At 39.9% G+C, this 24,207-nt stretch overlaps 1 protein-coding gene across 1 annotated transcript; it reads right to left on the reverse strand.

The window, feature by feature from the left end:
- Positions 1–269: 269 nt before the first annotated feature.
- Positions 270–2,797, reverse strand: LOC113759872. The gene is made up of 4 exons (XM_027302451.1): positions 1,915–2,797; positions 1,456–1,677; positions 1,011–1,347; positions 270–363 (listed from the first exon to the last, which is right to left on the reverse strand). The coding sequence occupies exons 1-4, from the start codon at positions 2,795–2,797 to the stop codon at positions 270–272; spliced, it is 1,536 nt and encodes a 511-aa protein (XP_027158252.1).
- Positions 2,798–24,207: the final 21,410 nt, after the last annotated feature.

The following is a 24,207-nucleotide window of genomic DNA, read 5'->3' on the forward strand; positions in this document are numbered from 1 at the left end:
TATGTTGTTGTTGCCTGGTTTGTAACGCGTAAGGTATTTAAGAGTCGATGATTGGCTATCTTAAAAATGCTGTTATCTCTGAAGTTAATGTGATTTTAGTCATCAGCCTATTTGGAAGGAAACGGTGTTGTAATAGTTTAGGTTATTCTTCGGAAGGATTTGGATAGTTTGCTTGTGTGAGTCCTGGCGAGAGCTAGGCAGACGGCCCGCCAACCCTTTGGTTCGCCTTAGGGGGAAGTGGGGTCGCCACAAACCATGCGCTCCATATCCTAACGCATGTGAGGCCAGTAGAAATGCTCTTGTAACATGGCAAGAGTCTTAACCATGCCAAAGTGTCCCATAAGACCACCACTATGTGCCTCCCTAACCAAAAGATCACAGAGACGAGTTAGGCACACAAAAGCTTATCCACATGAAATAGAATCCATCATGCAAAAAAGTACTTTCCATGTGGGTTCTTAACACACACAGCATATATCTCACCAAAATCATGATCATTTGTGTAGAGTTCCTTAATCATATCGAACCCTAATAACTTAGCATCAAGAAAGATAAGCAAGGAATGTCTACGTGACAAGGCATCGGCTACCACATTCGTCTTGCCAGTCTTATACTTAATGACATAAGAAAAGGTGTCAATGAAGCTTACCCATTTGGCATGTCTCTTACTCAACTTCGGTTGCCCTTTGAGGTACTTCAATGACTCGTGATCAGTGTGTATCACGAACTCCCGAGGGCAAAGGTAGTGTTGCCAGGTCTCCAAGGCCCTCACCAACGCGTACAACTCCTTGTCGTACGTGGGGTAGTTTAATGCAGCTCCTCCCAACTTCTCTCTAAAGAAGGCACAAGGCCTCTTGTCTTGCATGAGGACTGCTCCAATACCTACACCAGAAGCATCACATTCAATTTCAAAAGTCTTGTGAAAGTTTGGTAATGCCAAAACAGGTGCATGTGTGAGTTTGTTTTTGAGGGTAAGGAATGCTTGATCTTGGGCTTCCCCCCAATAGAACTTGTCATTTTTCTTGGTCACGACGGTCATTGGGGCGGCAATGGTGCTGAAATCCTTGACAAAGCGCCGATAGAAACCCGCCAATCCAAGAAAGTTGCGCACCTTAGGGACGGATGTGGGCGTTGGCCATTGCTCGATGGCCTCAATCTTGGACTTGTCTACTTTGATACCCTGCGAACTCACTCCATAGCCCAGAAACACAAGTTCATTAGTACAAAAGGTGCACTTCTTAAGGTTAGCGTATAAACGCGCCTTTCGAAGTGTCTCAAGAACTAGTCTCACATGCTCCAAGTGCTCCTGTTCACTGCGACTATAGATCAGAATATCATCAAAGTAAACTGTGACAAATTTGCCAATAAACTGTCTCAAGACATGGTTCATTAATCGCATGAAGGTGCTAGGAGCGTTAGTCAACCCAAAAGGCATGACTAGCCACTCATAGAGACCATGCTTGGTTTTGAAGGCCATTTTCCACTCATCGCCTTCTTTCATCCTAATTTGATGATAGCCACTCCTTAGATCGATTTTAGTGAATATGACAGCACCATCGAGTTCATCAAGCATATCATCTAATCTAGGGATGGGATGACGATACTTAATAGTAATGGCATTGACGGCCCTACAGTCAGTGTACATTCGCCAAGTACCATCCTTTTTAGGGACGAGTACTACAGGCACAACATAAGGACTGAGGCTCTTTTTTACCCAACCCTTACCTAATAGGCCATCAACTTGCCTTTGAAGCTCTTTTGTCTCCTCAGGGCCCATGCGGTAAGCAGGTTTGTTGGGTAGTGGTGCTCCAGGAATGAGGTCGATTTGGTGTTCAATCCCTCGAATGGGTGGTAAACCATCAGGGACCTCGTCAGGTAATACATCCTCGAATTCCTGCAAAAGAGCAACCATACTCGAAGGCAATGCCTTATCGAGTTCAGCAACATCTAAAAGCACGTGCTTGCAAATCATGAGAAGCACAGGTTGATCAGAATTGACAACTTTTCTAACGTCCTTAGCCTTAATGATCATGTTTTGCTTCCTAGTGGTAGGTGTAGTGGGTGATTTGTCATGTGTAACACTAGGTGTGCTTACTTGACCCTTGGTCGATGGCTCACTTGCAGAAGTGGAGCCTTTGCCAGGGTCGACCGCCTTTTGTTTCCTTCTTTGACGGTCTTGTTCACACTCTCTTTGCAACTTAAGTTGGTCCTCATACACTTGTGCAGGTGTGAGTGGTGTGAGGACCTTGCGTTTGCCATCATGCAAGAGTGTGTACTTGTTGGCCCTTCCGTCGAATGTGACGTGTTTGTCAAATTGCCAAGGTCTCCCCAAGATGACATGGGTAGCATGCATTGGCACGACATCACAAACAATTTCATCAGTGTAAGTTCCAATGGAAAAGGGAACGCGTACCTGTTTGAAGACACGTACCTCTCCATCCTCACTCAGCCATTGGAGGCGATAAGGGTGTGGATGTCTAGTAGTTGGGAGCCCTAAGCTCTCAACCATGAGTAAGCTTGCCACGTTTGTGCAACTCCCACCGTCGATGATGAGGCTACACACCTTGTCACCCACCTTATAACGGGTGTAAAACAGGTTCTCCCGTTGTAGTTGCTCGTCTTCCTTAACTCGGGCAGTTAGCACTCGTTGTGCTACCAAGCACCCTACTTCCCCTTGTGTAGGCGAGCAATCTTCCTCAGCAGAGTCTTCATCCAGGCAATCGCCTTTGGTCAATTCGGGTGTCTCCTCACAGTCGTCATCATTGGACACGATCTCGCCATTGTGAGTGATTAGCATGACCCGTTGGTTCGGTTATTGAGATTGAATATGTCCAAATCCTTGGCACTTAAAGCATTTGATGTCCCTACTCCTAGTCTTAGGAGTCTCATGTGGTGCCTTGGAAGTAGACCTAGATATATCGGTAACTTTGTTAGGAGTGGAATTGGAATTTCGGTTAGGCACATTACCTTGTATTCGGCTTGAAGAGATTGGTGTGGCCGAATATCCAGCTTCGTGGGTCGCCCTCCGTGGTTGGTTGCCCTTCCATGAGGTCGAGTTTGAAGGCTGGAAGGTACGGGCTCCTCGCCTTAGTTTCTTTCCCCTCTCGGCCTTGATAGCGAGTTCAAGAAGGTCATGCATGTCCACATAGTGTTGAAGCTCTAAGGCTTCTTGAAGGTCTGGGTTGAGACCTCGAAGAAATCTAGCCATGGTTGCTTCGCTATCTTCTTGAAGGTTCGCCCTCATCATGGCCATCTCGATCTCTTTGTAGTAGTCCTCCACACTCATGTTGCCTTGAGTGAGGGTTTGCAATTTGGAGTGGAGATCTCGGTTGTAGTAGCTTGGAACGAACCGCTTTCGCATCAATGCCTTGAGCTCTCGCCAAGTTCGGACTCGCGGTTCCCCCATTCGTCTCCGATGGGTCCTCACTTGGTCCTACCAAACTAGGGCGTAGTCGGTGAACTCAATGGTGGCAACCTTGACTTTTTGCTCCTCGCTATAATCGTAGCAGTCGAAGACCATTTCGATGCGGCCTTCCCACTCCAAGTACGCCTCAGGGTCACTCTTGCCTTTGAACGCGGGCACTTGAATCTTAAGCCCCTTCAGCTCGTTCTTGGACGTGTCCCTTCGAGGCCTCTCGGGTCGCTCCTCGTCCTCACTAGCGGAGTAGTCTTCGCTATTCGCCTCCTTGGGGCCATGGTTACTCCGGTTGTGGGATCTCGACGAATGAAGCCTCGTGTGAGACTCTTGGATAACTCGTCGAAACGAGTGTGCAACTCCTCCATTTGTTGTTCACTGATGCGCCTAAGCTCATTCTTCATTGCGGTGAACAATAAGGAATGATCGGTGGTTGGTGGTTGTGGCTCCATGTCTCACGTGATGTCCTGCAAAAGGTTAGTGCAAGCAAAGAAAATGCAAGTATAACCTCACTTCACTCCCTTAGTGTATCACTCACGCTCGTGTATAACCCTCAAACACTCAATTAGACTTACCAAGTACCTTTACCTGTTGGAATAGGTAGTTGAGAAATGCTGCTCGAGTCCAATGATTGTCACACAACTTCTCCCCACAAGAAAGCAAGAGTGTAGGACACGATTGGATGAGATTTGGGAAGGAAAGGATGGATTTGGAAGGTTATTGGTGGCGGACAGATTAGGAAATAATGCTAGGAAAGGAAACCCTAGGATTCCTAAGATATAGGAGTGGTTCCTAAAATGTAGGAGTAGGTGTGGTCCCTTAAAGCAAGGAGAGAAAATAGGGAGGTGTCCAAGTGGTCATAGGGTTATCCAAGTTTTTACTTAGTTATCTAAACCAATTGGGAAAACAAGTCAGCCTTGAAGTCCTCTCTTGAACAACCTTTAACACTTCCAATGGTTCCTCCAAATCAGACTTAACCTTTCTTCCTTTTTGGGCCGAAGCTGTCCAGAATTTTCTCCCACTTAAAACCCTTCCCCAAGTCGGTTACTCCCCTATAAAACTCCCTCTCTCTCAGCCACAACTAGCCCCAAGCAATTCGGCTCCTTCCTCCTTTACACAAACAAACAAGACAGCTTGGGTTTTTGGTTCAAGACAATGGCTTCCCAAGATAATGCAAGTAATGTTACTCAAGATTCCCCCAAGCGACTTGCTCAAGAAACTCCCAAGAAATTTACTCCTAAAACAAGAAAGCCTCGTATGGATGCAAGATCTTACAAGAAACTTTTTATTCGGAGAGAAGTGCAAGTCTTCAAGACCCAAGATGATCAAGAACCTAAAGAATCCCAAAGGGTGGTACAAGTGATCAAGGTTCAAGGTGATCAAGATTTTCAAGAAGAGGTTGGCCAAAACTTTTGAATTCTTTTTCTTGGTGTAATTTTCTGTTTTGGGTAGGAACTCAATGTAAGAAACTGATTTGGTAATAAAGAGCCACGTTTTTCCTTTTCTTGTGCGGCCTTTGATCCACCCGCTTTGCTTTCTTTCTCTTCTCTATTTTTTTTTTGTTTTTCGATTCTGTTTGTTTGTTTTTTTTTTTTTTTTACTTGGTGATGTAACTACACCTGGCCGAGAGGTTTACACCCAGATTCTGGTCAGCCCTATCCTTACTACAACCACCAGCCCCAAAACTCCAAGATCTTGTCAAGAACTTCCAAGAACTTCAAGATTAATTTCAAGAAACTCAAGAAACCCAAGATTATTGTAGTTCCTCTTCAAGATTCCAACGCCAAACAAGTTTAACCACAAAATCAGTTTAGGAAGCTACGCAAACAACTCAGATAAGCAATTGAACACTTGGACAGACTTGACAACCAAAGGAAAACCCTAGCCGCACAAACCCTAGCTGCACCTTCCTTTTTTTTTTTTTTTTTTTGTAGTTTCGGCTATGGCCAAATGCTGGGCAGAATCGACGCAACAAGAGTTCAAAGTCTGGTCAGATTAGAGCTAGCAACAATACGCACAACTTTGGACAGAATTGGGCGTGCAACGAACAAGTTCGCGACTCAAAATACTACCAAGTGATGGCCAGATTCGTAACACTACTTGGACAGAATTTTTTTCACCAAGCTATGGCTCAAATCGAGGTCAGATTGGTGGCAAGCTATAACCAGAATTTAGAAGCACTACGACACACAAGTAGCGGACAGAATTTTTTTCCCAATGAACGACACAACAAGGACAGAAATTAACGCGACAAGGACAACAAACTAACGAGCAGGATCTTCCTTTTTTTTTGACACGAAGAAACACTTAACCAAACAGAAATTTTGTCGACGCACGAGACTATGGGTGCTGACAGGAACCTCTTTTTTTTTTTTTTTCTTGACAAACGACGCAACACGAATAACACTAGAACGGACAGAATTTTTTTTTTTGATGTAAGACAAGGCAGCGGAAAACATGAAAACTAACCAAAAAAAACAAAGGATATAACGAAAGATACCTCAACCAAAGCTCTGATACCAACTGATACGTTCCTCGGTCAACACGTTTCGAGACACGTAGCACGTTTGCCCAAGGATCTAGCGAGGTTGTCCTACGCTTGGATTGCGGAACCTTAAAACAACACGGACGACACGTGTTGGGTTGAGGTGGTAGAGCGACACTCCAATGAAGGTGAATACTCCAGGGGAATAGGTCGGATGAACAATCCAGGACAGGACGCAAGATTGCTCAAGAACCCTTGCCAAAGCAAGTTAAAGGCTCGAATTCTCTCTTAGAAAGAAAACGAAGAATACTAAGAAATTTTATTCATAAAACTTGTGTCTTTAACCTTACAAAGCTAGCCTATTTATAGGCTAAATGTGAGGACCCGTACTTTTCTTCATTTCTAGGGTTTTTTTTTATTTAATTCCACGTTTTTTACATTTTCTTTATTAGAAAACTTTTCTAAATCAATTTTATGAGTAAATATAGTTTTTAGATGATTTTTCTAGTATCGGTTAGTTTTTGAGAAAATAAGAGCGTATATCGGACGTGGGACCCGTTAGTGCGAAAAGTTCGAAAAAAATTCGGCCAGTTAGGTTAAGTTTTGGATACTGGGTTTAATTTACCGGGTGTTATGAGATATTTAGAGGTTACCAAGTGGTTGGTATGAGAGAGACAAAAAGTTAGGCAAGTAATTAATGAAAGTGACAAGTGTCACTTAGAGATTCATTACCATTTTTTACCACTATTCATTCTCTTACCAATTTATCAAAATAACTCAAAAAGTTGACCCAAAAATCCCCAAAATTTACAAGCTCATGGCCGGCCCTCTCTAAGGAGAAAAGAAAAGAAAAGCTCTCCAAAATTTTGCTCCAAACTTGCTCAATCTTCAACTTCAACCGGTTAAATTTGTAATTGCTCCATAAAACTCCTCCACTTAGTGATTTTGAGGTGATTGGTGAAGTTGTTTGGAAAGCTAAGGTGTTGAATTGCTTCCTTTCTTGTGTTATAAGGTGAGTGACTAAGGAACTACTCTTTTCCTTCCAATAATGTTTAATTAGTAACTTATGTGAGTTGAGGTGATGATTATTGGTGCTATTTCATGATTTGGGTTGAGATTGATGACATTTTTCTATTTAATCATGTGATTTCTGTTTTAATATGATTGTTATGGTGTAGCCATGTGTGATGATTGGAAATGGTATTTAAGGAAGCTAGAAGGTGGAAAAAGTGGTTAATTGCAAGCAATTTCTGTTTTGGAAAGAAAATTGGAAAGTTAGGGTTTCATTGTTCTTCATTCTGCCTGGCACTGTAGCTCATAGTTAGAGCCGAATTGGCCTTGGGTTAAAACATGAAAGTTGTAGGAAATGATATTTTAGAGATGCCTACAAAATTTCAGGTCAATCGGAGAAATGTAGCTTATGAAAAGACGGAATTACCCTTGCTGCCCTGTTTCTACCCGAATTTGAGAATTGCTTCTGTACTGGGTTATTTTGGTTGGGAATGCTTCGGAATTAGTTGTTGAGGCCTTCTGATGAATTGTATCCCTATTTCTTATCTTTCGGATGGCTTTGGAATTACTGGATTTGGACTTAGGTAGCCTGATTTATGATGTTTTCACCAGAATGCGATTTGTGAATATGTTTTTGCGGTTCTGGTTTAGTATATTGCATTTGTGACCTGGTTACACTCAAAACTGGGCTGAGTAACCTTCTACAACATTGTAGCCCTATCTCTTGGCTTCGAAACGGTGTCTCTTTCACCTCCATCCGATAATCGTAGTGCCATTGGTGCCAAAACCGCAAAATGATGTCAAAAACTATTTTTTTTGAGTTAACACTTAACTCCATTTCCGGATTTTTCTGGTTTCCTCTAATGCTTATGTATGCTTATGGAACCCTATTTTGGTAGTATTTGGCAATGGTTTATGACTTGTAATCGAGTCTTAGTGTGCTTATTGGAATATTTTAGGGCTTGACTTTCCTTTCCGGTCATTTTCCTAGCTAAATTTTGTACTTGAATGACTTTAAGCCTAGTGAACGGCTTTTGGAAATGAGATTATTTTTGTACGAGATGTTGGGGACTGATTTGAGGAAATAATGAAGCCATGACGGCTGAAAAAGTAAGCAAATTTAGGGGAAATGCTGTCCAATTTTCTAGGCCGTTTGGTTCCTTTAAGTTTGAATTGCCTTTTGGTAGAAATGAAGGGCTTTTGGGTTGTTTGAGCCTAGGTATTCATGTTACCTTTTCGTTTCCAAAAATCATGTTTTCCACCCTTGCATTAGTAATTATTTGGCGAGGCATACGACTGGTAGTCGAGCCTCACATGTGCATTCTGTATACTCAATTTTTTACAGTGGAACTGTCAATTGTTTTACTTTGATTATTTTAGGGTTTCTGGGTGATTAAAGCTCTCTTGTGGGCAAAAACTTTTGAGGTATCTGTACTGACACCGGTGAGTGTACCACTCCCCTCACTTGTTGTTGTTTAACTCGGTTTCTGTACATGCAATCTGTGATATGAACGACTGAACTATCTGTTTATTCTGTTTGAGACGAGGGTATACTTTATCACACTCGTTCTCTTGTCTGTTCATATGCCAATTTTGAGTGGCGTATCTGAATCTGCTATCTGTATCTGGTATCTGTATCTGTATTTGTTCGGATGTCATTTGGAAACTTGTATCCAACGACCTTTCTGGGACCTCTGAGCTCAACCCCTGTGGCTAGTTACTCGAGTCGGGCCGGCAAGGGCCTGGTCGATTAGATAACGAACCACGGTAGTCTGTTTTGGGATCTTTGGGTATTGAGACCCTTGATTCCAGTATACTCGAGTATTACCATTTCTGATCTGATTGGATTTCGGGCCCGGTGGGGGTATGTGAGGTGGAAGGAGTCGAAGAAAGTGGAGTCTACGGTATTGGTTACTTCTGTAACGTTGACGGAGTGTCAACTGTTATTTTGATCAAGTTTCGGTGAAGCAAATGGGAATTTGGCTCCTGAGAGCCACCCGTATCCTTTCTGTCTATGGTGTTTGTTCTGTTTGTTCACTTCTTTATTTGATTCGCATATGTGATTAATTGACTGTGAAGTTCCATGTTTCTTACTTTCTTTTGGTACCTCATTGAGCGTAAGCTCACCCCCTTCCCGTTATCTTTGTTTTCCTTACAGGGAACCACTTTTGGGGCTAAGATGTTTTGAAGCGCGAGTCGAGCTAGTTTTAATATATTTTGTAAAGCTCCTCGATAGTTGGAAAATCCTAAATGTATTTTAATCCAATGTTTTTTTTGATTGGTAAACTTATTAATATGTACATTCTCTCATGTCAAAATGGGTGCTTGTACCTGGTTGGATGATGACGTGGCAGCGGCCTGTCCAATTCGATTTGATTCTTGTAGTTTTATTTCGGTTTTGTTTGAGTGATCGACTGAGTCCCGGCGAGAGTTGGGCAGGCAGTCCGCTAACCTCTTTGGTTCGTCTTAGGGAAAAGTGGGGCTGTCACACTAAAGGTAACACGAAAAAAAACCTAAAGAAACCCTAAGAGGGAGTCGGCCATCTTGACTCCAAGAGGGGCTGGCCCATGCCTTCTACTAAGCAACTAATCCAACTGAATAAGTAATAAAGACTAAGGCCCTACTCGGTCGACGCACAAGGAGGCCCACTCGATTCGTCGTGGGCTTGGATCAAGGTGTAAGTTATTCGATTGTTTCTTTCTAAGCCTTCAATATTTCTATGGCCTCCATGTTGGTCTTGGACAACTCGAACGAGGGCTTGGAGGGATTCTTTGAAGAGCTTGGCCCGTGCACGTGTGACTGGGCCCAATGGAACTCGGACTGGGTCATTGCGTGGGCCCTGATCCATGCACACATCAGGTTGATAATTGATCAAGTGTTATTGTAAGTGTGGATGACTGTAAGCTGTGTACGTACATTATCGTACTGGCTGAACTGGGCCCCAAAACCCTTTGTTCAACAGACTATTCGAGCCAACAAAAGGGCTTGGTCGGATAGGACGGTAGCTTTGGGTAAGTGTATTGGTAAGCTCGAGTATTACCACGGAGTAGCAGATTACTATTGTGGCCATCTAAGTGAGGGAAGTGTTTACTGTTTTGGAGATTATAAGGAGGAGTTCGGCGGAGTCTGTAGTGCATTGAATTGGCTCTAATATGAGCAATGTATCCTTTTAACAGTGATTACTCAGTGAAGTGTTTCCTTATTTGTTTAATTTTGCTACTTGTTTAAGTGTTTAGTTGATTGTTGCTTGTGTGGAACCTCACTGGGTTTCGCTCAACCTTTTAGTTTGCTTTCCTTATAGGAATTGAAGTTTGAAGAATGATCGAGTCGAATTAGGAAGTTGTTTTGGAAGATCCGTTAGTGTGTATATATTGCAGTCATGGTTTCTTTTGTATCTTGAAATGGTCGAATCTTTTGTTTTGAGTTTGGTGTGGTATTAAGAATGGATGTTTAGAACATGTATTTTGTTTCTTTTATTGGACAAATTTATCTTTCAAACTGATTGGAGTTGTACTTAGGAGTGAACGTTCAGTTGTTTAATGGAAATGTTATCTCTGAAGTTAATGTGAGTGAGTGAGTCCTGGCGAGAGTTAGGCAGTCGGTCCACTACCTTCTAGGGTACGCCCTAGAAGAAGGTGGGGTTGTTGCAGGTGGTATCAGAGCTCTTAATGAGCTCACACCGGGAGATGCTTCTCGGACTGTGGGGAATGGCTTGTTAAGTGTGAAATGAACTACCATTGTTGAGAAAAAATTAGATATGTATGTCGGGTAGGAATCTCAAATGTGAGTAATTTACTCTTGGAACTGGCTAGCTTGAGTTGTGAATTATCCTATTTTCGGGTTCTTGTATCCGAGTACTAAATATTTCATTCATTGGTGTATTTGCAAATTGGGAAGGATTTAGTATATTGCATTATGATGTGAATAGGAATCATGATTAAATTTGGAGAAGTAGAATCAAAGAGACCAAGGCTAACTTTTGAGAGCTAGAGGTGAAAAAGCAGCAACTGCAGGAAGTAAAAGGATGCCTCACCTGAGTGCTAAGGTAGATTAGGGATAGAACTGAGGAATTTTTGGCAAGATGCGAGATGTTAAGGGAGACTGCAGTTGAGGAGACTCTATATGGTGGTGTGCATCTAGGTTAGAAGCAATCCACATGAGGAGTACCTAGAAATGAAATGGAGAAGGAACCTAAGAAAGTGAAACTAGAGAAGGTGGGATCGACTGGGACTGTCTTAAATTAGACTAATGGAGTTCTAGGTTAACTTAAAAACAAAGGGTTCAGCTACCCATGTTTGATATGCTAAATGCACTGTACTGTTAAACTGTTTACTTTTATATATATTTGAATTACATGTATTGTACTTTACTTTAACTGTTGTTTTATAATGGTTGGCCTATAACCTAAGTGTGAATTTATGTGCTGAATGCATTTTGATTTCTAAAATTGAATATTACTAAATATATATGTATGTATAGGGACATACCCAATTTATTCATGATTTCTAAATTCATAGCATACTTAGGTGTAGAATGGAGAGCGAGGGACGGCGACGTGGGCGACCTCGTAGGGTTAGACAATCTGAAAACCCAGATGGAGACGGCGAATCCGTGGCGGATCAGAGACAAGAACAAGAAGTCAATAGAGACGATCAAGTGGCTATAGCCATGAATAGGATGACTGATTTATAAGAAAGAGTAGTTAATCAGTCCGGTTCCGGAGTCGAACCTTGTGATGACCCCACCTCCCCCTTGGGCATACCTAAGGGTTTGGCGGACTACCTGCCCAACTCTCGCTAGGACTCACTCACTAACGTTCTTGAAATAGCCTTTCAAGCCTCAAAATTAATATAAAAGTTCCATTTCCAACCAACAATTCAAACTTAATTTACAGTCCAAAAGTAAAACATAGGATTACATTTCTAAAGATTCCAAATACTTCTCATCTACAAAAGTACAAGTACAAGAGATTATATACACTAGTTCACAGCTACTTGCTCCAGCCTCTACCCCTGTAAGGAAAACAAACTAATGGAATGAGCTAAAAGTTCAGTGAGGTTCCCAAACAAGCAAACAAGCAGGTAAACACGGAAACATTTACACTTAGCACTTTGCACACTTGGCACATTAATAAGCAGTCATTCAAGAATCAATCATTCATTCATTAAAAGGATACGTACTCACTTGGAGCCATTCATTCAAGTAATTCATTCATTAATTTGCCAACCATTTTCCTTATCCCTCCGATATTAGAAAACATTTGCAAGTGAAAACTCCTTTAGTGTTCATGTCTTTTATTCATTGCATTGAATTCACTGACTAGTTCTCCACCAGGTTTTGTGGTAATACTCGAGTATACCAAACATTGTCCCAGGGTCACCAGCCGCTCGACCGAGTCCGCTTTTAGCTCGAGTCGACTGGCAACGAAGAGCAAGGGCCAAGTTCAGCCAAAAGGCTTACATTCATGCACAAGTAGCATTCAATCATTGAAAATTCACTTTTTCTTGGGTCGAGTGCGATAAAGTACACACTCGCTAGAGGTGGCAAAATGGGCGGGATGGGCGGGATTTGCTTGGGTTTGAGATGGAACCGAGTCATATGGGTTTGGGCCCAACCTTACCCATATGTGTTTTGGGACTAACTTGGGCGGGATCATTTTGGGATGGGTTTAGATTGATCCCGCCCAATACCCAAATCCATTTTCTACATATATTTTTTTCCTTTAATTCATTTTTTATTTTTATATAATTTTAATATTTTTGATTTATTAAATTTCTTTTAGTTTTATTAAATAAACATGCAAGTGCTTTATACTCAAGATTCCCACCAAAAATTGGATTAACAAATAAAGGAAAAGATAGATATACAACCATATTCCAACATATATCAAGATGGCCAAGGTCCTTAGGATGTTGAATATTTATCATTATCATTGTCCAAGGATGACAGGTCTAAACTAACTGAAATGCTGGAAATTCTTGTGGATAATGACTAGGAAGACTACTAGATTATATTCGCTGGTATGACTATAAAAATTGTTAAAGATAATTTTTGAATCTAAGATTCCGTTTGGATTGACTTTTTTTTCAAAAAATAAGTTTTTCAAATACAATGTTACAGTAATATACAATAACTCAAGAAACATCCCATCCATATTAATATATCAAATATTTCAAAAAAATTTTATAGTAAAATTTTTTCATATACACTGCTACAATAAAATATTTCAAAAACACCTACCAAAAACAGCTAATCCAAACGGAGCCCTTGCCATTTGAGCCCAATGGGTACCCAAGTATTTCCCATCCTTTCCCATTCATTAATGGGTATAGTTGGGATGTGTCCCAACTTAAACCCAATACCAAATTATAATACCCATCCCGCCCAAAGTTCCTTTGGGCATGGGTAGCCCATTGGGACTTGGGACAAATTGCCAGCTCTAACACTCGCCCATTGAAAATCCATTTAGCAATCATTGGAAAGCATTTGACAATACGACAACATTCACAACATTTCACATAGTCGTTTAAAGCACACACACGCAAGGAACACTCACCAACGATTAGTGTTCAGTAAAACCAATTTTAGGCCTAGCTCCTTGGCCGGATTCAAAATTTGCGATCAAATGTTGAATACAAAATACAATCAAGTAGAGTTTTCAAATATCCAACCCTCACTTGTGAATATCACAAGGAGATCAAGTGAATAGAACTCATATACATATACTTCATGAGCTTAGTAACCCTAAGTAAAATACATGCACACTTGCTTTTGTTTTGGAAAGAAAACGATCAGAACTTTTAAGTTTAAAATGTGACGTACACGACTAAAAATCATGTTTTCAAATGGTCATTACTTTCACCTTGAAAAATATATAATTGTGGCAAAATTTCAGCTTACATATCTGTGACGCCCCGAAAAAAAATGAGTTTGAGAACCCGGAATTTTTTTTAATTTTCTAGGGTTTATTTTTTTACTTGCCCGCTTTTCTACATTTTCTTTATTAGAAACATTTCCCAGATAAAGTTTATGAGCAAAGATAGTTTGAAAATGATTTTTCTAGTATCGGTTTGTTTTTGATAAATTAAAAGCGTATTTTGGACGTGGGACCCGCAAGTGCGGTAAATGCATTATATTTTTGACAACTTGTTGGAATTTTGTATTAAGTGATATTATTGTACAAGGTGTTAAGATATTTGTCTTGGAGAGACAAGAAGATAATCTCAAGCTTAAAGAGTGACAAGTGTCACCTTGTTATTGAAGGTTGGACTTTGACATTTGACCATCTTACTACCTTTACCAAATAAGTACCAAATTGATCCAAAATTACCTTCATTCTTCATCATCTTGGCTGAGCTTCACAAGGAGAAAAGAAAGGAAAGCTTTCATCTTACTTTTTCATTTCTTGCTCCAATCAAACAATTTAACCGATTAAACTTGGATTTGCTCCATAAAAACCTTTCTCTTGGTAGTATTAAGGTGTGTAGTGAAGTGGTTTGAGAAGCAAAGGTGCTAAGTTGGGTCTTTTCTTGGGTTTGTAAGGTAAGTGACTAAGGAACCTTTCCTTTGATCTTGATAATGTTCAATTAGTGATTGGTGGTGGTTGAATAAGTGATTTTAGGGTTGATTTCCTGATTTTGGTTGAAAATGATGAAGATTTATTATTTTTGGGGATTTTTCTGTTTTCATATGGATATGATTATGGGGTCATGTATGATGATTGGAAATGATGTTTAATGACTCTAGGAGGTGGAAAAAGTGATTAATTGCAACCAATTTCTGTTTTGGACCAAAAATTGAAAAGTGAGGGTTTTGTGATGAACATTCTGTCCGAATTTTTAGGTCCTAGATAGAGGCAGAATTGGCCTTTCTTAAAACATGAAAGTTGTAGGGAATGACATTTTAGAGGCGCCTACAAAATTTCAGGTCAATCAGAGTAGCTTGGAATGAGATAAGTCGAAATTACTATTGCTGTTCTGGGTTACCCAGAATTGGAAATCTGCGACTGTAATTGGTTGTTTTCGCTGGAATTTCTTCCGAATTGGTTGTTGAGGTCTTCTGATAAAATGTAACCCTGTTTCGTAGCTTTCAGCTGGTTTTGGAATTTCTGGATTTGGACTTGTGTAGGCTGAGTTATGCTGTTTACGCTAGAATGCGTTTTCCAAACCTGTTTTCGTGATTCTGGTATAGCATCTTGCATTTTTGACCTGGTTACACTGGAAACTGAGTTGAGTGACCTTCTACAATATTGTACCCCGATCGCTTAGCTTCGAAACGGTGGGTCTTGCACCTTCATCCGACAATCGTAGCGCCTTTGGTACTATTACCGCAAAATGACGTCAAAACCTGTTTTTCTGGTTTTGAGCTTAACTTTCATTTCCGGACTTTTCCCTGGTTTGACTTGTACTAGTACTACTTGGAGTTTGCTGAATGGCTATTGGATGAACTTGTTGTTGTGTGTGTATCTTTGGGTTTGAATGAGAAGAATAATGAAGCCATGATGGCTGGGAAAGTTAGCAAATTCAGGGGAAGTGCTGTCCGAACTTTGAAGGGACTTGATTGCATTGAGTTTGTGATCTAAGACTTGGATTTGAGCAAGACAATGATATATGATGGTTGGTTCCTGAGCCGTGGAGGTGAGTGACCTCAAACTACTTCTAAAGTTATTTATGAACCGTTTCTTACATTATTTACTTTTGAACTGTTTCCAAAGTTACTTTTGAAATGTTTTCTTGCATATCATGTGTGCTGGCATTTGAGTGTGCCTTGTTTGCTATATTTCTTGACTTCATGACTTGTATTTTGGTTGATAACGTGTTAAGCGCTTATAATGATTTCCAAAACGATTTTTCGAGGCGAGTGTGTACTTTATCGTACTCGACCTCGATAAATGTGAAATTTTCGATTGAAATGTTACTTGCGCATGAATGTAAGCCTTTTGGGCTGAACTGGCCATTGCCCCTTGTTACCTGTCGTCTTGAGCCAGAAGCGGACTCGGTCAGGCGATTAGGAACTTGGGTGAACGTTTGGTATACTCGAGTATTACCTATGTAGGTTGGTGGAGCCTGGCCAAAAGCCAGGGACGGGGTGAATGAAATGAAATGAATGACCAAATGAGCGAGGAAATGTCAGGAGAATGAATGTATCATTTCATGAATGTTACTATCGCTTTCCATTGTAAATGTTTCTTGAATTATGGATAATCCATATTTACTGTTTTGCAAATGATGTAGTTGTTTCCGGATTTATCATTTAATTTATGACATCATTGCTATATGACATCATTGAAATGAACTATTGTGAAACCGAAATGAACTATTGTGAAACCGATTTTTGGATTAATGATGTTCTGGGTACTTCGCTTGAAGCTTTTTAGCTCTCACCCCAAAAAAACTATTTATTCCCCTCCACAGGGCTCGTTGGCGAAGGAAGACTTGTAGAGTACTTGCTGCCGTGTTATGGAATGGCACCATTAAACTGTGTACAATTTTGAATTTTGGAAATTATTTTATTGTATATTTGGATTTAGTTCCGCATTGCAAATTTGTTGAACATGTAATTATTGGCAGACGGATGTTGTATTGTGACCAGTTGATTATATTTGATTATTTATATTTGTAAATTTAATTGAGGACTGTATGGTGAAACGGGACTGAGTCCCGGCGAGAGACTGGGCAGGCGGGCCCGCCGAAACCCTCTGGTTCGCCTTAGGTGGGAGGTGGGTCGTGACAGTTGGTATCAGAAGCTTAGCTTCAGATCTCTTTGTAGTGTACCTTAGCTGAAGTTTAGGATGCCCGGACTGTGGTTTGATTATGACCTTCGAGAGATTTGACTGTGAGATGTCTTGGACTTGGATTTTAGTTACAAGATGGATGTCGGAGGATGACATGCTTTTTAAGGAGAGGAAGATTGTGACGCCCCGAAAAGAATAAGAGTGAGAACCCGGAAATTTTCTAATTTTCGAGGGTTTATTTTATTTAATCGCCCGCCTTTTCTACATTTTCTTTATTAGAAAAATTCCCCAGATAAAGTTTATGAGCAAAGATAGTTTTAAAATGATTTTTCTAGTATCGGTTAGTTTTTGAGAAATTAAAAGTGTATTTTGGACGTGGGACCCGCTAGTGCGGTAAATGCATTATATTTTTGACAACTTGTTGGAATTTTGTTATTAAGTGATATAATCTGTACAAGGCGGTGTTAAGATATTTGTCTTGGAGAAGACAAGAAGATAATCTCAAGCTCTTAAAGAGTGACAAGTGCTCACCTTGTATTGAAGGTTGGACTTTGACATTTGACCATCTTACTACCTTTACCAAATAAGTACCAAATTGATCCAAAATTACCTTCATTCTCATCATCTTGGCTGAGCTTCACAAGCGAAGGAAAAAGAAAGGGAAAGTTTCATCTTACTTCTTTCATTTCTTGCTCCAATCAAACAATTTAACCTATTAAACTTTGGATTTGCTCCATAAAACTTTCTCTTGGTTAGTATTAAGGCTGTCTGTAGTGAAGTGGTTAGAAGCAAAGGTGCTAAGGTTGGGTCTTTTCTTGGCGTTGTAAGCTTAAGTGACTAAGGAACCTCCTGTTGATCTTGATAATGTTCAATTAAGTGATTGGTGGTGGTTGAATAAAGTGATTTTAGGGTTGATTTCCTGATTTTGCCGTTCGAAAATGATGAAGATGATTATTTTTGGCGGGATTTTTCTGTTTTCAATGGATATGATTATGGGGTCATTGTATGATGATTGGAAATGATGTTTAATGACTCTAGGAGGTGGAAAAAGTGATTAATTGCAACCAATTTCTGTTTTGGACCAAAAATTGAAAAGTGAGGGTTTTGTGATGAACATTCTGTCCGAATTTTTAGGTCCTAGATAGAGGCAGAATTGGCCTTTTCTTAAAACATGAAAGTTGTAGGGAATGACATTTTAGAGGCGCCTACAAAATTTCAGGTCAATCGGAGTAGCTTGGAATGAGATAAGTCGAAATTACTATTGCTGTTCTGGGTTACCCAGAATTGGAAATCTGCGACTGTAATTGGTTGTTTTCGCCGGAATTTCTTCCGAATTGGTTGTTGAGGTCTTCTGATAAAATGTAACCCTGTTTCGTAGCTTTCAGCTGGTTTTGGAATTTCTGGATTTGGACTTGTGTAGGCTGAGTTATGCTGTTTACGCTAGAATGCGTTTTGCAAACCTGTTTTCGTGATTCTGGTATAGCATCTTGCATTTTTGACCTGGTTACACTGGAAACTGAGTTGAGTGACCTTCTACAATATTGTACCCCGATCGCTTAGCTTCGAAACGGTGGGTCTTGCACCTTCATCCGACAATCGTAGCGCCTTTGGTACCATTACCGCAAAATGACGTCAAAACCTGTTTTTCTGGTTTTGAGCTTAACTTTCATTTCCGGACTTTTCCCTGGTTTGACTTGTACTAGTACTACTTGGAGTTTGCTGAATGGCTATTGGATGAACTTTTTGTTGTGTGTGTATCTTTGGGTTTGAATGAGAAGAATAATGAAGCCATGATGGCTGGGAAAGTTAGCAAATTCAGGGGAAGTGCTGTCCGAACTTTGAAGGGACTTGATTGCATTGAGTTTGTGATCTAAGACTTGGATTTGAGCAAGACAATGATATATGATGGTTGGTTCCTGAGCCGTGGAGGTTAGTGACCTCAAACTACTTCTAAAGTTATTTATGAACCGTTTCTTACATTATTTACTTTTGAACTGTTTCCAAAGTTACTTTTGAAATGTTTTCTTGCATATCATGTGTGCTGGCATTTGAGTGTGCCTTGTTTGCTATATTTCTTGACTTCATAATGATTTCCAAAACGAGTTTTCGAGGCGAGTGTGTACTTTATCGTACTCGACCTCGATAAATGTGAAATTTTCGATTGAAATGTTACTTGCGCATGAATGTAAGCCTTTTGGGCTGAACTAGCCATTGCCCCTTGTTACCGGTCGTCTTGAGCCAGAAGCGGACTCGGTCAGGCGATCAGGAACTTGGGTGAACGTTTGGTATACTCGAGTATTACCTATGTAGGTTGGTGGAGCCTGGCCAAAAGCCAGGGACGGGGTGAATGAAATGAAATGAATGACCAAATGAGCGAGGAAATGTCAGGAGAATGAATGTATCCTTTCATGAATGTTACTATCGCTTTCCATTGTAAATGTTTCTTGAATTATGGATAATCCATATTTACTGTTTTGCAAATGATGTAGTTGTTTCCGGATTTATCATTTAATTTATGACATCATTGCTATATGACATCATTGAAATGAACTATTGTGAAACCGAAATGAACTATTGTGAAACCGATTTGATTAATGATTTTCTGGTTACTCGCTGAGCTTTTAGCTCACCCCAAAAACTATTTATTCCCCTCCACAGGGCTCGTGGCGAAGGAAGGACTTGTAGTACTTGTGCACCTGTATGGATGGCCTAAACTTTGTACAATTTTGGATTTGGAATTATTTTATGCATATTTGGGATTAGTTTCCGCTGCATTTGTGACATGTAATTATTGGAGACGGATGTGTATTTGTGGACTAGTTGATGTATATTTGATTTTTATATTGTAATTTAATTGAGGACTGTAGTGAACGACTGAGTCCCGGCAAGAGTTGGGCAGGCGGCCCGCCGAACCCTCTGGTTCGCCTTAGGGGGAGGTGGGGTCGTGACAGTTGGTATCAGAGCTTAGGCTTCAGATCTCTGTAGTGTATCCTAGGCTTGAAGTTTAGGATGCCGGACTGTGGGTTTGATTTGACTCTTGAGAGATTTGTGTGAGATGTCTTGACTTGATTAGTACAAGATGGAATGTCGAGGATGACATTCTTTTAAGGAGAGGAGATTGTGACGCCCCGAAAAAAAATGAGTTTGAGAACCAGGAATTTTTTTAATTTTCGAGGGTTTATTTTTTTACTTGCCCGCTTTTCTACATTTTCTTTATTAGAAAAATTCCCCAGATAAAGTTTATGAGCAAAGATAGTTTGAAAATGATTTTTCTAGTATCGGTTTGTTTTTGAGAAATTAAAAGCGTATTTTGGACGTGGGACCCGCAAGTGCGGTAAATGCATTATATTTTTGACAACTTGTTGGAATTTTGTATTAAGTGATATTATTGTACAAGGTGTTAAGATATTTGTCTTGGAGAGACAAGAAGATAATCTCAAGCTTAAAGAGTGACAAGTGTCACCTTGTTATTGAAGGTTGGACTTTGACATTTGACCATCTTACTACCTTTACCAAATAAGTACCAAATTGATCCAAAATTACCTTCATTCTTCATCATCTTGGCTGAGCTTCACAAGGAGAAAAGAAAGGAAAGCTTTCATCTTACTTCTTCATTTCTTGCTCCAATCAAACAATTTAACCGATTAAACTTGGATTTGCTCCATAAAAACCTTTCTCTTGGTAGTATTAAGGTGTGTAGTGAAGTGGTTTGAGAAGCAAAGGTGCTAAGTTGGGTCTTTTCTTGGGTTTGTAAGGTAAGTGACTAAGGAACCTTTCCTTTGATCTTGATAATGTTCAATTAGTGATTGGTGGTGGTTGAATAAGTGATTTTAGGGTTGATCTCCTGATTTTGGTTGAAAATGATGAAGATTTATTATTTTTGGGGATTTTTCTGTTTTCATATGGATATGATTATGGGGTCATGTATGATGATTGGAAATGATGTTTAATGACTCTAGGAGGTGGAAAAAGTGATTAATTGCAACCAATTTCTGTTTTGGACCAAAAATTGAAAAGTGAGGGTTTTGTGATGAACATTCTGTCCGAATTTTTAGGTCCTAGATAGAGGCAGAATTGGCCTTTTCTTAAAACATGAAAGTTGTAGGGAATGACATTTTAGAGGCGCCTACAAAATTTTAGGTCAATCGGAGTAGCTTGGAATGAGATAAGTCGAAATTACTATTGCTGTTCTGGGTTACCCAGAATTGGAAATCTGCGACTGTAATTGGTTGTTTTCGCCGGAATTTCTTCCGAATTGGTTGTTGAGGTCTTCTGATAAAATGTAACCCTGTTTCGTAGCTTTCAGCTGGTTTTGGAATTTCTGGATTTGGACTTGTGTAGGCTGAGTTATGCTGTTTACGCTAGAATGCGTTTTGCAAACCTGTTTTCGTGATTCTGGTATAGCATCTTGCATTTTTGACCTGGTTACACTGGAAACTGAGTTGAGTGACCTTCTACAATATTGTACCCCGATCGCTTAGCTTCGAAACGGTGGGTCTTGCACCTTCATCCGACAATCGTAGCGCCTTTGGTACCATTACCGCAAAATGACGTCAAAACCTGTTTTTCTGGTTTTGAGCTTAACTTTCATTTCCGGACTTTTCCCTGGTTTGACTTGTACTAGTACTACTTGGAGTTTGCTGAATGGCTATTGGATGAACTTGTTGTTGTGTGTGTATCTTTGGGTTTGAATGAGAAGAATAATGAAGCCATGATGGCTGGGAAAGTTAGCAAATTCAGGGGAAGTGCTGTCCGAACTTTGAAGGGACTTGATTGCATTGAGTTTGTGATCTAAGACTTGGATTTGAGCAAGACAATGATATATGATGGTTGGTTCCTGAGCCGTGGAGGTTAGTGACCTCAAACTACTTCTAAAGTTATTTATGAACCGTTTCTTACATTATTTACTTTTGAACTGTTTCCAAAGTTACTTTTGAAATGTTTTCTTGCATATCATGTGTGCTGGCATTTGAGTGTGCCTTGTTTGCTATATTTCTTGATTTCATGACTTGTATTTTGGTTGATAACGTGTTAAGCGCTTATAATGATTTCCAAAACGAGTTTTCGAGACGAGTGTGTACTTTATCATACTCGACCTCGATAAATGTGAAATTTTCGATTGCAATGTTACTTGCGCATGAATGTAAGCCTTTTGGGCTGAACTGGCCATTGCCCCTTGTTACCGGTCGTCTTGAGCCAGAAGCGGACTCGGTCAGGCGATTAGAACTTGGAGTGAACGTTCTTATACTCGGGGAGTATATACCTATGTAGGTTTTGTGGAGCCTGGCCAAAAGCCCAGGGACGGGACTGTGAAATGAAAATGACAATGAATGACCAAATGAGCGAGGAAATGTCAGGAGAATGAATGTATGCCTTTCATGAATGTTACTATCGCTTTCCATTGTAAATGTTTCATTGAATTATGATAATCCATATTTGACTGTTTTGCAATGATGTTAGTTGTTTCCGGATTTATCATTTAATTTATGACATCATTGCTATATGACATCATTGGAAATGAACTGATTGTGAAACCGAAATGAACTGATTGTGAAAACCGATTTGATTAATGATTTTCTGGTTACTCGCTGAGCTTTTAGCTCACCCCAAAAAACTATTATTCCCCTTCCACAGGGCTCGTGGCGAAGGGAAGGACTTGTAGTACTTGTGCATTCTGTATGGATGGCCTAAACTTTTGTAACAATTTGGATTTGCGAATTATTTTATGCATATTGGGATTAGTTTCCGCTTGCATTTGTGACATGTAATTATTGGAGACGGGATGTGTATTTGTGGACTAGTTGATGTATATTTGATTTTTATATTGTCAATTTTAATTGAGGACTGATAGTTAACGACGACAGTCCCGGCAAGAGTTGGGCAGGCGGCCCGCCGAATCCTCTGTGACAGTTGGTATCAGAGCTTAGGCTTCAGATCTCTGTAGTGTATCCTAGGCTTGAAGTTTAGGATGCCGGACTGTGGGTTTGATTTGACTCTTGAGAGATTTGTGTGAGATGTCTTGACTTGATTAGTACAAGATGGAATGTCGAGGATGACATTCTTTTAAGGAGAGGAGATTGTGACGCCCCGAAAAAAAATGAGTTTGAGAACCAGGAATTTTTTTAATTTTCGAGGGTTTATTTTTTTACTTGCCCGCTTTTCTACATTTTCTTTATTAGAAAAATTCCCCAGATAAAGTTTATGAGCAAAGATAGTTTGAAAATGATTTTTCTAGTATCGGTTTGTTTTTGAGAAATTAAAAGTGTATTTTGGACGTGGGACCCGCAAGTGCGGTAAATGCATTATATTTTTGACAACTTGTTGGAATTTTGTATTAAGTGATATAATTGTACAAGGTGTTAAGATATTTGTCTTGGAGAGACAAGAAGATAATCTCAAGCTTAAAGAGTGACAAGTGTCACCTTGTTATTGAAGGTTGGACTTTGACATTTGACCATCTTACTACCTTTACCAAATAAGTACCAAATTGATCCAAAATTACCTTCATTCTTCATCATCTTGGCTGAGCTTCACAAGGAGAAAAGAAAGGAAAGCTTTCATCTTACTTCTTCATTTCTTGCTCCAATCAAACAATTTAACCGATTAAACTTGGATTTGCTCCATAAAAACCTTTCTCTTGGTAGTATTAAGGTGTGTAGTGAAGTGGTTTGAGAAGCAAAGGTGCTAAGTTGGGTCTTTTCTTGGGTTTGTAAGGTAAGTGACTAAGGAACCTTTCCTTTGATCTTGATAATGTTCAATTAGTGATTGGTGGTGGTTGAATAAGTGATTTTATGGTTGATTTCCTGATTTTGGTTGAAAATGATGAAGATTTATTATTTTTGGGGATTTTTCTGTTTTCATATGGATATGATTATGGGGTCATGTATGATGATTGGAAATGATGTTTAATGACTCTAGGAGGTGGAAAAAGTGATTAATTGCAACCAATTTCTGTTTTGGACCAAAAATTGAAAAGTGAGGGTTTTGTGATGAACATTCTGTCCGAATTTTTAGGTCCTAGATAGAGGCAGAATTGGCCTTTTCTTAAAACATGAAAGTTGTAGGGAATGACATTTTAGAGGCGCCTACAAAATTTCAGGTCAATCGGAGTAGCTTGGAATGAGATAAGTCGAAATTACTATTACTGTTCTGGGTTACCCAGAATTGGAAATCTGCGACTGTAATTGGTTGTTTTCGCAGGAATTTCTTCCGAATTGGTTGTTGAGGTCTTCTGTTAAAATGTAACCCTGTTTCGTAGCTTTCAGTTGGTTTTGGAATTTCTGGATTTGGACTTGTGTAGGCTGAGTTATGATGTTTACGCTAGAATGCGTTTTGCAAACCTGTTTTCGTGATTCTGGTATAGCATCTTGCATTTTTGACCTGGTTACACTGGAAACTGAGTTGAGTGACCTTCTACAATATTGTACCCCTATCTCTTAGCTTCGAAACGATGGGTCTTGTACCTTCATCCGACAATCGTAGCGCCTTTGGTACCATTACCGCAAAATGACGTCAAAACCTGTTTTTTCTGGTTTTGAGCTTAACTTTCATTTCCGGACTTTT

Source organism: Coffea eugenioides, chromosome 2, assembly GCF_003713205.1.
Source record: "Coffea eugenioides isolate CCC68of chromosome 2, Ceug_1.0, whole genome shotgun sequence".
NCBI classification, from domain to species: domain Eukaryota; kingdom Viridiplantae; phylum Streptophyta; class Magnoliopsida; order Gentianales; family Rubiaceae; genus Coffea; species Coffea eugenioides.

What these genes read in the sequence shown, in the direction of transcription:
- LOC113759872 (XM_027302451.1), bottom strand. Translation starts at nt 2,797, where the DNA reads ATGCTAATCACTCACAATGGCGAGATCGTGTCCAATGATGACGACTGT. An exon ending in CGATAAGGCATTGCCTTCGA is followed by an intron (nt 1,678 to 1,914) that starts GTATGGTTGCTC and finishes TTGTGCCTGTAG; the next exon opens with TACTCGTCCCTAAAAAGGAT. An exon ending in GTGACCAAGAAAAATGACAA is followed by an intron (nt 364 to 1,010) that starts GTTCTATTGGGG and finishes TCTTTTGGTTAG; the next exon opens with GGAGGCACATAGTGGTGGTC.